General features: G+C 51.1%; 1 protein-coding gene across 1 annotated transcript in view; it reads left to right on the top strand.

Annotated features, from left to right (window-relative positions):
* Positions 1-2,380: 2,380 nt before the first annotated feature.
* Positions 2,381-12,596, top strand: part of LOC133349858 (uncharacterized) — a 56,748-nt gene continuing 46,532 nt past the window's right edge. The window contains exons 1-7 of the mRNA XM_061563662.1: positions 2,381-2,442; positions 3,238-3,401; positions 3,589-3,708; positions 3,743-3,862; positions 3,985-4,434; positions 6,626-6,716; positions 7,096-7,152. Coding sequence (XP_061419646.1) covers positions 2,381-2,442; positions 3,238-3,401; positions 3,589-3,708; positions 3,743-3,862; positions 3,985-4,434; positions 6,626-6,716; positions 7,096-7,152 — 1,064 coding nt within the window. The remainder of the gene's footprint in view (positions 2,443-3,237; positions 3,402-3,588; positions 3,709-3,742; positions 3,863-3,984; positions 4,435-6,625; positions 6,717-7,095; positions 7,153-12,596) is intronic.

The raw sequence follows: 12,596 nt of genomic DNA, 5'->3' as shown, positions 1-12,596 counted from the left end.
TTTGCCTCTGGGTCCTCCAGTTTTTCCCTCCACATTTCTAAACACGCGCATTTAGAGTATCTCGTTGCTATAAGCCACTTCGTTGAGCTGCCATTTGTGACGGCCAGGTCGCTTCTGAAAAAAAGAGCTAATACAGCTCAGTGGGCCTTACCTTGTAAAACAACACAAATTATTTCGTAGTTTAGTTGAGTTGTATTGTCGAGCAGTCTACGACTCACGGGTGTATGCTGCTGCTGGAAAGGAGCGTGTGCCGTCCCCCCAAACCACGGGGCCCGGGGCGGTCGCTCTCAGTCGCTGTGTATCCTAGGGACGGCTCTGGCTTCCGGCCACGACGAGAGGGCTTCAGCGGAGTGAGAGTCCCGCCTCCTCCTCCTCCTGCTGCTCCGTGCAAGGGGCGCAGACCACGGTGGGTTTATTGCGCCGTCCACAACGTGGGTTGCATGGCCACGGCCTCACTGCTTCGACTCGTGTCTCACTGCTTCGACTCGTGTCTTCAACTTCGTACGTGCCAGGGAGGTGTTGCCCATCGACCCTGTTGATGTTGTTCTGATGCGGTGGACGGTTCCAACCAACCGAAGTCTTCGAGGGAAAGGAGGATGATGAGGAGGAAGAATGTCAAAGCGATGTGGTGCGATGATGGTTAGATCTCGGATGAGCAGGTGGGTAGTATTCTGGACGTCCGCGTGGCTTCGCCGTTGGCACGGCAGCAGCAGCAGCGTTCCTCGGGATCCGGGGCGTGAGAGATTAGGATGGGGTGCAGCAGCAGCGCCGCAATCTCAGAAGGGATGATGATCGGGGCTTGAGTCGGCGCCGAGGTGACGTGAACTAAACTAAAACTCGAAATTGTGTGTTTTGTATTTCACCAGGTAAGTCTCAGTGAGCTACGTAGCTCTTTCTCAGAAGCGACCTGGCTATCACAAATGATAGCTCAACGACGTGGGCTTATCGTCGTGTGGAAACTCATAGTAGCAGCAAAATGCTCTGAACGCGTGATGTTGATTCTAAATGTGGAGGGGAAAACCGGAGGACCCGGAAAAAAAGCCACGCGATCACGGGGAGAGAGACACTGCAAAGTCCAAATATACAGCAGCAGGCGTCAGGGTCTGGATCGAACCCACGACCTCCTGCGTACCAGGCGAGGTAGTTAACATCTCCTGGCCACTGCGGTACCCCACACTGATGAAGGACGGGCGGCTCTCGTTGGGAATAAAACGCGTAACGCCCCATTGTTAATATGACAAATACGTACATGTTTGACTCTTTCTGGCAATGAAACAGGAGCTGTTCAAACATCAAGTAGAAGGCTTTTACAAGGCATCAAGTCTACATTAACCACACGTACTTGTGGTGGACATGCAGACATACATGCTGTATTAATATATGCATTGTTTTTGAAACTGATTGGCCTACATCAGAGACAGCAGCCTTTTTAAATCCTTTATATTAAGTTCGCGTGCTTGCGTGCTTGCTTGCTTGCTTACGACCGTGCAAATCTTTCGGTCGTTTTTAAACCCACTTCCCGTGATCCAATCGAGCTGACATTTTTCACACAGATTCGTTGTGCGTGACAATTAATTTTCGTGAACTTTTTTTCCCAAAATTTTACACTGTTTAGGGAAAACAAATTAAATATTTAATTACCAACTGCTTAATGCTGGCAGACAATCATCTGACCCATAGGTGGCAGCCATCTCAAGCCAGAGGACGAGAGGACTCTAGCCGCCACGCATATAAAGGATTTAGAGTGAAAAACTTTGTTTTTACGGGTTAATTTTTTTAGGGCCTGGTCTCACACCACCAGTGGCAGTCCAGAGAACAACGCCAAAAGGCGAACAGTACAAAGACCATGCACGTATCAGGGCATGCATATCTCGGGCTCAGCAGCTACATCTATGCGACCTCTTTGCCAGGATTAAAGTATGAAAAATAAGAATAGGTTTTACCCTGTCTGGCACTAAAACAGGTAAGATGTTCAAACACCAAATAGATGACAACCTTTTCGCATCGCGACGCGTCTGCGTGAAGCCTTTCGTCCTTTGCTGATTCCCCGACTAAGAATGAATCCATCAAAAACACATCCTAAATCGTAGCCGAAGGCGGTGCTGGCGGTGTGTACGGTGCTGCGTCTGGAGGACATCACGGGGGTCAAATCCACCCGCGTCACTGTTTGGCAGTCATCACGGCGGCCGGGCGACCAAAATGACAAGAAGAGGCATTCATATTTTTTTATTCGTTAAATTAAAAAAACTAAATATGTCAAGAGCCGCCATGCGTTGTCCTTAAAGAGCCGCATGCGGTTGGCGACCCGCCTGGTGATGGCTCCCTGGTGGTGGATCGCAGAGTCGCCCCGTGAGATCCACGGGGATGGATCACCGCGGGGATGGCCTCGCCCGTGGGGTCGGAGTGGAGACGGCGACTGCCCAAGGTGGCGGAACTCAACCCGTGACCGAATGGTTTACACGGCCGCTGGGAGAGATGTTGGCACGCGTGCAATGACGCGAGTGCTGTGTGTCTGGGTGTGTGAGCGAGTGAGTGGGTGCGTGGGTGTGTGAGTGAGTGGGTGGATGGGTGCGTGGGTGTGTGAGTGAGTGGGTGTGTGAGTGGGTGAGCAAGTGAATGGGTGTGGGAGTGAGTGTATGGGTGCGTGGGTGAGTGATTGCTGTGTGTTTGGGTGAGTGGGTGAGTGAGTGAGTTAGTGGATTAGTCCGTGGGTGAGTGGATGGATGGGTGAGTGTGTGAGTGGATGGTTGTGTCGGTGAGTGAGTGTGGGGCGTGGTCGTGGTTAGCCCGCTGCGCTACGAACTTGGTGACCCGAGTTCGATTTCCGCTTATGGCCAACACCCGTGACGATTATATGAATCGGTCATGGGCCTCCCCTAGGTCGACTCAGCCTTAAAGTAGTACCTTGTGCGGTGTGTAAACATCGCCATTGGGGAGACAAAGGCGACCGGGCGTGGTGTTGACTACGCACCCCCTCGTGGGCCGTTACCAATCTTCACAGGTGCTGAAGCCAACAGGCTGCATGTTTACCTCTCAACATCCGGCAGGTCACCAACGTTGGCTCAATCAAGCAGCCTGACTCTGCTGATGGTGAGACACTGAATGTCAAAACGGCTCCAGACAGATATGTCGTGGTGCTATAACCAGTGGTGGGCAACCTACGGCTCCAAAGCCGCTTTCAGCGGCTCTTCAGCTGCCCCCTTGTGGCTCTTCAGCTGCCCCCTTGTGGCTCTTCAGCTGCCCCCATGTGGCTCTTCAGCTGCCCCCATGTGGCTCTTCAGCTGCCCCCATGTGGCTCTTCAGCTGCCCCCATGTGGCTCTTCAGCTGCCCCCTTGTGACTCTTCAGCTGCCCCCATGTGGCTCTTCAGCTGCCCCCTTGTGGTTCTTCAGCTGCCCCCTTGTGACTCTTCAGCTGCCCCATGTGGCTCTTCAGCTGCCCCCTTGTGGCTCTTCAGCTGCCCCCTTGTGGCTCTTCAGCTGCCCCCATGTGGCTCTTCAGCTGCCCCCATGTGACTCTTCAGCTGCCCCCATGTGGCTCTTCAGCTGCCCCCTTGTGGCTCTTCAGCTGCCCCCTTGTGGCTCTTCAGCTGCCCCCTTGTGGCTCTTCAGCTGCCCCCATGTGGCTCTTCAGCTGCCCCCATGTGACTCTTCAGCTGCCCCCATGTGGCTCTTCAGCTGCCCCCATGTGACTCTTCAGCTGCCCCCAAGTGGCTTTTCAGCTGCCCCCTTTTGGCTCTTCAGCTGCCCCCATGTGGCTCTTCAGCTGCACCCTTGTGGCTCTTCAGCTGCCCCCATGTGACTCTTCAGCTGCCCCCATATGGCTCTTCAGCTGCCCCCTTGTGGCTCTTCAGCTGCCCCCATGTGACTCTTCAGCTGCCCCCATGTGGCTCTTCAGCTGCCCCCTTGTGGCTCTTCAGCTGCCCCCTTGTGGCTATTCAGCTGCCCCCTTGTGGCTATTCAGCTGCCCCCTTGTGGCTCTTCAGCTGCCCCCAAGTGGCTATTCAGCTGCCCCCATGTGGCTATTCAGCTGCCCCCTTGTGGCTCTTCAGCTGCCCCCAAGTGGCTATTCAGCTGCCCCCATGTGGCTCTTCAGCTGCCCCCATGCGGCTCTTCAGCTGCCCCCATGTGGCTCTTCAGCTGCCCCCATGTGGCTATTCAGCTGCCCCCTTGTGGCTCTTCAGCTGCCCCCATGTGGCTCTTCAGCTGCCCCCTTGTGGCTCTTCAGCTGCCCCCTTGTGGCTCTTCAGCTGCCCCCATGTGGCTATTCAGCTGCCCCCTTGTGGCTCTTCAGCTGCCCCCTTGTGGCTCTTCAGCTGCCCCCATGTGGCTCTTCAGCTGCCCCCATGCGGCTCTTCAGCTGCCCCCATGTGGCTCTTCAGCTGCCCCCATGTGGCTATTCAGCTGCCCCCTTGTGGCTCTTCAGCTGCCCCCATGTGACTCTTCAGCTGCCCCCTTGGGGGCTCCTTTACTGCCCCATTGCGGGCAGTCGTTTAAATAAAAAAGGCACTAAATCTTGAACGTAACGTAAAGATAATAGATCAAATGTGACATGGGAATGGGGAATGTCTTGTTGACGACAGAATGTACAACAGTCAAACTAAAGTGTTAAAGAGTAACTAAGGCCGGGGGGGGGGGCGGTTAAAAATAAAAATGTACGCGGTTTATTCCATCACCTATTTTGTTTGTTTAAGTCATAATGTGTTGTTGTTGTTGTTGCTGCTGTTGTCGTCTGATGTCGTCTGCTGTATACCCGCTGCTGCGTGTTGCGTACACGTGGCTTTGCGTCTGATGCGACTCTCCAACACCAATCCAATGGCTCTGCTGCTGCTACTGCTGCTTGCCGACCTCCGTGTCAAACCAATGCTGCCGACAATGACGCACTTTGGCTGATGGGATGCGTGAAACAGCATCTTATGTTTTATATGTATGCAGTGTCAGTGATTCGGAGACAAGGGTTTCCAGGAGGCACCTTCTTTGTTCACACCTTCACAGTTCAACACGTAGGCTTTCGCGACCAATAACATCCATAAGAGAGGTTTTTTGTTTGTTAGATCGCTCCACCCTTCTCGAACCCACTAGCGGGTTCCAGGGGCTTCCAGATAGGGTCGTCCATGACCCTTGCCCCAGTTCCTCCGCCCTGCCGACACACAGCCGTGTGTGTGCTCACCGGCGTGTGCGCTGTTTGTCCACCGCAGTCGCCGCTGCTGGTCAGCAGCCGGCACTATGTCACTACACACTTATATTGTTTAGAGCAGCGGTTCTCAGCCTTCGTTGGCTACCGCACCCCCCGTCTTGTTGAATTTTGTTTCACCCTAGTATCACCCCCCCCCCCCCCCCCCATTGCCTGACCCAATATGGCTATAACAAAATAAATGTATGAATAATGAACGTCGACATTTTTACCAATTTGTCCATTTTGCGAGGTGTCCCAACTGGCTAAGTAACACATTTCAACAGATGCTCTGCACGCGTGATGTGATTTGAACGGTGTTTTATATCGTTCCAGGTTGCCATGTGGGTTTAAATGTTATCGTAGTTATTTTATTTCAGCAGATGCATGCGTGAATTGTTCACCAATGACTCTCATGCAAGATATACTCACGCGTTGATGAATCGCCTCACATGACCCGCCCCCTTGGGACAATGCCACGTGCCCCCCCCCCCCGCCCAGGGATCCGCGTACCCCCTATTGAGAACCACTGATTTAATAACAACAACAACAATGATGATGATGATTTCAATTGATGAAGCGTTCCCTTAAACGACCGTTTCAGGGGCGCTACGCGTGGAAAGGAGGACAATAGTCAAACAGGAATTCATATTCTTTGGTTCTTTCGGTAAAGTAACATAGATAGAAAGGTGACGTCCTCCAAATGGATATCCCCCCCCCCCCGCCATCGTCATCAGGCGACCGCTTGTGTTGCGATCGGAAGTCGTGCGTTTTTGTTTTTTAGAAAATATTTTTTTTTCTATCTACGTGACTTTACCGAAAGTACCAAAGAATAGTTAATCGTCGACCAAGCAAAGATGACGCAAGGTGGACGATTTAAAGTAACTCACGAGAGAGAGAACAGCGCCATTTGTGCTTTAGCGGAGACGTTTTCAGTCGACGTTTGGAGATGTTCAAGAGTTCCGGAAGTCCCCAGACCTCGACAGGGCCAAGGAGTTACAGAGTTGAGGTGGCCGCGATTGCAAAATCGCCGTCGCCACCCCCCACCCCCCCCAAGTGGGAAGCCTCGAGACCGTGGTGACAGTGAACAATGCACGATCTGCGGTTCGTAACGATCTTGATGGGATATGTGGATGAGAGAAAGTGGCTCTTCACCTCCTTTACTGCAGCCTTGCACCCCCTTTGGTTTTCAATCATTAGAAAAGTACAACGTTAATAAACACACCGAGGGTTTGGTGAAACAAAGTTGTAACTCACGTCGCCCCGTGATTCATTTGTGTTGTCGATGACAAAAATCTGCCCATGTGTCGCACCCCCCACCAGAAAGGGCATCTCGCAGAAGAATGAGGAGGACCACTGCAGCGCGCTGTGTCCTGGGCTCCGCAAGGAGGCTTTGCCGCCTGCTGGGTGATTTTATTATCGGTGGCGATGTCGCCTTCTCGCTGTGCGCTCAGCGGCGCTGTTGGTGGCGCAGCGGCCCCTAGCGGCTGCCCAGCGGCAGCGCAGCGCCCCGGGCACGGCTGGAGGAGGCTGCCCGGGGGTGGGGTGGGAGGGGCGGGGGGTGAGGGGGGTGAGGGGGGCAGGGGAGGGGCGAGGGGGGACGGGTGGGTTGGGGACGCGGGTGTGTATGTCTATGAGTCTCTCTGTACATCTATGAGTCGCTATGTATCTGAAAGAGTCTCTATGTATCTCTAATAGTCTCTATATATCGATGAGTCTCTATGTATCTCTATGAGCGTCGATGTATATCTATGAGTCTCTATATATATCTATGAGTCTCTATGTGTCTCTATTAGACTCTACCTATCTTTAATAGACCATATGTATATCTATGAGTCTCTACCAATCTGTATGAGTCTCCCCTGTATATCTGTAGTGTCGGAAATACACAGCACACGCCGCCCCTGTGTATACTGACCTGTAGTTGCGGGCACGCGTCTATAGGGGGTTGGGAGACCGAGTTCCCCAACCCCGGCCCCAGGTGAGGGGTTGGGGGGTTATTCCAGAGCCCCCTGGAAGGTTCCAGAAAGGGGGCGGTACCGGGGGCGGAGAGTCCCCGGGCGGTGGGGTGTAAAAGACGGACCTCAGGACGGCTCGGGGCAGTGCTCTGAAGACGAAGACTGAAGACCGGCTGGGCTAGGACCCTGTCCCCCGGGGCCCGGCGGCCTTGTAAGGGCCGGGCCGAGCGCGGACCAGTGGTCGGGACCCGCACCTTGGCTGGGTCGGGTCAGCGTAGCCTCCCCTAGGCCACCCTTAGCCGGAGGACTCAGAGTCCGTAGCCCCAGTGATAGGGCACGTCAGCCCGGAGGCCATACCTCCCCAGGTAGTGGGAGTGCAAAGGAGAGCTGACACACGGTTGCAGGGAGTTTGTCTTTTATTCCTTTCCTCCCATCCACACCTGTCCCCAGCCGTCCCAATCTCGTTCTCGCCAACGACCTCTTCCCGCCCGTTCTCTCCCTTATATCTCCTCACTTGCTCCTCCCCCTTCCCTGTCACCGTCCCACTCCCCTTCCTATTGGTGGGAATCCTTGCCCTGACACCCCGACAGGAGTAAAGGGGGCTTCCTGTTAAAGAATTACAATAAACCGTGTTGCCTCTAAAGACTACGTCTCCAGTTTCTGTAGAAGCCACTACATATCTATAAGTCTCTATGTATCTCTGAGTGTCTATGTATATCTATGGGCATCTATGTATCTAAATGAGTGTCTATGTATCTCTATGAGTCTATGTATATCTATAAGTCTCTATGTATATGTATGGGTTTCTATGTATATCTATGGGTCTCTATGTATCTCTATGAGTCTCTCTGTATATCTATGAGTTTTTATGTATATCTATGAGTCTCTATGTATCTCTATGAGTGTCTATGTATATCTATGGGTCTCTATGTATCTCTATGAGTATCTATGTATATCTATGGGTCTCTATGTATCTCTATGAGTGTCTATGTATATCTATGGGTCTCTATGCATCTATATGAGTGTCTATGTATATCTATGGGTCTCTATGCATCTATATGAGTGTCTATGTATATCTATGGGTCTCTATGCATCTATATGAGTGTCTATGTATATCTATGGGTCTCTATGTATCTCTATGAGTGTCTATGCATCTCTATGAGTGTCTATGTATATCTATAAGTCTCTATGTATATATATGGGTCTCTATATATCTTTGGGTCTCTATGTATCTCTATGAGTCTCTCTGTATATCTATAAGTTTCTATGTATCTCTATGAGTCTCTCTGTATATCTATGAGTCTCTATGTACATCTATGAGTCTCTCTGTATATCTATGAGTTTCTATGTATCTCGATCATCGAGGATCGCCAATGGCGTTGTCGTTGTTGCTGCTGTTCTGGAGACCAGGGAGATCGATGATCGATGTTCAAAAATTGATGATCGATCATTGAGGCTCAATGATCGATGATCAATGTTCGATGATCGATCATCGAGGATCGCCAATGGCGTTGTCGTTGTTGTGGCTGCTGCTCTGGAGACCGGGGAGATCAATGATCGATGTTCGATGATCGATGATTGAGGATTGATGATCAATGTTATAATAATAATAATAATGATGAGAAGAATAATAATAAACACAACTCATGATTCATCGGCTGACAACATATCTTCTGTATAAACAAAGACCTTAATGTGTACGGCTCAACCCCCTCTAGGGTGCTTCCCGACACGGTAGAAAGCTGTCATCTGGTACACAGGTAGCTTTTAGGACAAACAACAGTGAGACCCATCTGAAAATCTAAGATTTTTCATGTTAAGTCCCACAAATCTCGATGTCTAAGTGCCTCGTGAAGATATTTGTGCGCGGTGTCATTTAGAAACCGTGAACAAAAATTGCCGGTTTTTTTCGTTTTATAGAGAGTTAAACGGTCTTAGACCAGAGGACGCCAAAAGGCGCCTTTTGGCGTCCTCTGGAAGACGTTTTCAGATGAGGCTCGAAAGAAAGCTGTCTCTGGTGTGGACCAATCAGTTTCAAAGGCGATGCATATTATCAGAGTATGTTTTTTGTTTGCGTTCTGACCACAAGTATTGTGGTCAATGCTGACATGATTCCTTGTAAAAGGTTTCAGTTTGGTGTTTTAACATCTTAACACAGCTGTTTTGTTGCCAGAAAAAAGGGGTAAACCTATTCTCAAATAAAATTTAATCGAGAACAATTCTATATTTAAATTTTTTGGGATATTTCGGATTCAAGCGGTTTTGAACGAAAGAAAATCCGCATTTTTGATGTTCACATTTTAATCATTCGAAAGCGGTAAGAGCTCGCATATATTCCCCACGTAGACAATGATGTGTTTTTGTTCTTTCTAATAAGAACCTGCATCTTTAAAAAGCAAGCGGTTTCCGATGGGTGTACGTCCATAAATAGAAGTTCAATCAAAGTCGTCGACAATTTCTGTGGGGGCTTTTTGCAGAAAAATACCACATTTTTGGAGTAATTGTAATTTTTTATAAATCAAGTTAATTATTACATTTATTGAAGACTTTTTTCCCTAGCGAAGACAGGCCTTTATGAACTAGTTACCAAGTAAAGACCCAATTTGGCAAGACCCGCCTGTACAAGACTACTGGGACTGACTCGTGGTGGCTTTCTGGGTACATGAGTCATGATTTTCATTTGAGCCCCAAATGAACCAAATTATTTTTATTTTGCCAGGTCAGGCTACCACTGAGCTGTGAAGCTCGTTTACATAAGCGACCTGGCCATCATAAATGAGAGCTCAACGAAGTGGCTTACCACGTGGATATTTATAGCAGCCAAATACTCTGAACGCGTGATGTTGATTATAAATGTGGAGGAGGTAAACCCCCGAGGAGCCGGAGAAAAATCCTGGCGACCACAGGGAGCGAGAGCGAGACACCGCAAACTCCAAATATACAGCAGCAGCAGCAGGCGTCAGGGTCGGGATCGAACACACGACCTCCTGTATACCAGGCGAGGTAGTTAACATCTCCGCAAGATAATTCCAGCTTGCACCAAACATCAGCGCGAACACAATGTGCCATGAAGCAGGCCCATTGCCTGACAGGTTGACCATTATTTATTCATGTCAAGGCCACACGCGCGGTCTTGGTGGCCTTGTTGTTGTTGATACGCAGCGTGCGATGAGGGTTGTTGATGTTGTTGGCTGTGCTTTTGCGTCAACAAAATGAAAGAACGAAAGAGCTCATTACGAATGCGATTAGTCAGTTATCCAAATTCATAACTCGCACCGTCACGCACACAAAGACAAAGATACCCCGTAAAGCCTCAACCTACTGTTGGGGCAAGTTCTGTTAGCGAGCAGCACCTATTAAGGCCGGCACGGCACGCCCGGCCGCCTTTGTCTCCCGAGTGGCGATGTTTTGCACATCGCACCAGGAGGTTCACAGTGTGACACACGCAGGGTGTATCGCCATTCGTGGTTCGCTATTGGGTAATGTGCGCCTCCAACACGAGAGGGCGCCAGCGGGTCGCAACGACGCATTCACACGCTCCCCGACATTGACACACGCACACCCCAACATTTACAGACATCCGTACATTCACACACACTAGTACATTACACACACACACGCTTGAATTCACACACACACACACACCCGTATATTCACACACACCCTTACATTCACACACACATCGGTCCATTCACACACACACACGCACACCCGTACATTCACACACGCACACCAGTACATGACAAACACACCACCAGCACATTACAAACACACACACCCGGACATTCACACACACAACAACAACCGCCATTCGCCACTAAGTGGCGGTGACGTCACCACGACGCTTGTGCCAGGCCATGTGCACCTTGAGACCATGTGAAGTGTCGAACGCCCGCTGGCAGGAGGTCACGGGGCAGACCCAGCAGGTGCCACAGCTCGACTGACGGAGATGACTGAGATGACTGGCTGATGCACCAACTGTGCCCCCTACTGTGCCAACTTGCTGTGCTTTAGCCACCCGGCGCTCCGCTCGTTGTTGTGAGCGTCGCTCCTCCGCCCTCCGTTGTTGTTGGAGGGCGACTGCCTCCCACTGCCCAGTAGCGTCCTTCACGAGCCTCCTCCACTGAGGCCGATCTTGACACCGCTGGTACCAGTCATCGGCAAGTCCACTCAGCTCCACTTCCTCCTGTACCACATCACTCCATCTCTTCTCTAGCCGTGCCGCGCCCGTTTAGCCCCCTTCGATCCGGCCGAACAAAAGCTGTTTAGGCATGCGGTGGCTGGGCATGCGGGCTACATGACCCAGCCAACGCAGCCTTGCCTGCCGGAGGAGCTCACCGATGGGACTGTGCCCAGATCTTTCAAGGATATGTGAGCTCCTCACACAATTCAGCCTGGTTAACCCCAGGATAGATCGTAGGCAGGCCAGCCTAAATGTTTCCCACCGGCGAAGATGCTCCATTAGGGGGGTCCACGTTTCGCAAGCATAGAGAAGGGAGGGAAAGACCGTGGCCGAGAAGTCCTAAAGCTTCGTGCGGAGCGACAGACCAGGTAGCTTCCACACAGTGTTATGCAACCGATGAAAATATATTGCCGCTCGACTGATTCGGAGTGAGACCTCTGCTGTTAAACTGGAGCCAGTCATAAGCACACTGCCGAGGTATGGGAAACTCTCCACTCTCTCCACAACTGCCCCATCACCGATTGGGAGTTGTGGGGGTGGAGTGTCCGATGGTACAAAATACCCAGGCAGGTGCTTAGTTTTGGTGGGGCTGATGGTAAGGCCCCACCTCTTAGTGGCACGCTCCAGTTTCAGCAGAAGCGTCTCCAACTCCTCCTCTGAATGAGCCACAATTACCAAATCATCGGCATACGTAACGTGGTTGACCAATAGGGAGCCATGCCTTGACCACACCCGGGCATCGATCAGCCTCCCATTGTATCTGTACCAAATGGAAATTCCCCCGGTACAGCTATTGAAGGCTTCACGAACTACGTGGTCAAAATAGATGTTAAATAATGTGGGAGCCAGAGGACATCCCTGTCGCACCCAAGGTGTACAGGGAATGGCTCTGACTCCCGGCCACGTAGTTTTACCCGGGCCCGCTCACCATCATGAAGGTCCTTAATGATCGTGAGCAGAGGGTCAGGTCCTGCGAGAGCATGAAAAACAACCCAGAGCCCAGGCCTACTGATGGTATCATAGGCCTTGACCAGGTCAATAAAGCAGAGATGTAGGTCTTGTTGGAATTCCTTAAACCTCTGCTGTAGCAGATGGACAGAAAATATGGCATCTGTGCAAGTCCGCCCTTTCCTGAAACCACATTGGGGCTCCGCAAGCTTCTCCTCAGCGTGCCTAGCAAGGCGATGTTGAATAATCCTTTCCAGGACCTTTCCCGGCACAATGAGGAGTGAGATGCCCCTGTAGTTGTTACAGTCTGTGCGGTCCCCTTCTTAAAGAGGGGGA

This window comes from Lethenteron reissneri, chromosome 31, assembly GCF_015708825.2.
Source record: "Lethenteron reissneri isolate LAM-NWPU_2019-01 chromosome 31, ASM1570882v1, whole genome shotgun sequence".
NCBI lineage: Eukaryota > Metazoa > Chordata > Hyperoartia > Petromyzontiformes > Petromyzontidae > Lethenteron > Lethenteron reissneri.
The sequence above is the reverse complement of the archived record's forward strand: the minus strand, read 5'-3'. Positions and strand labels throughout refer to the sequence as shown.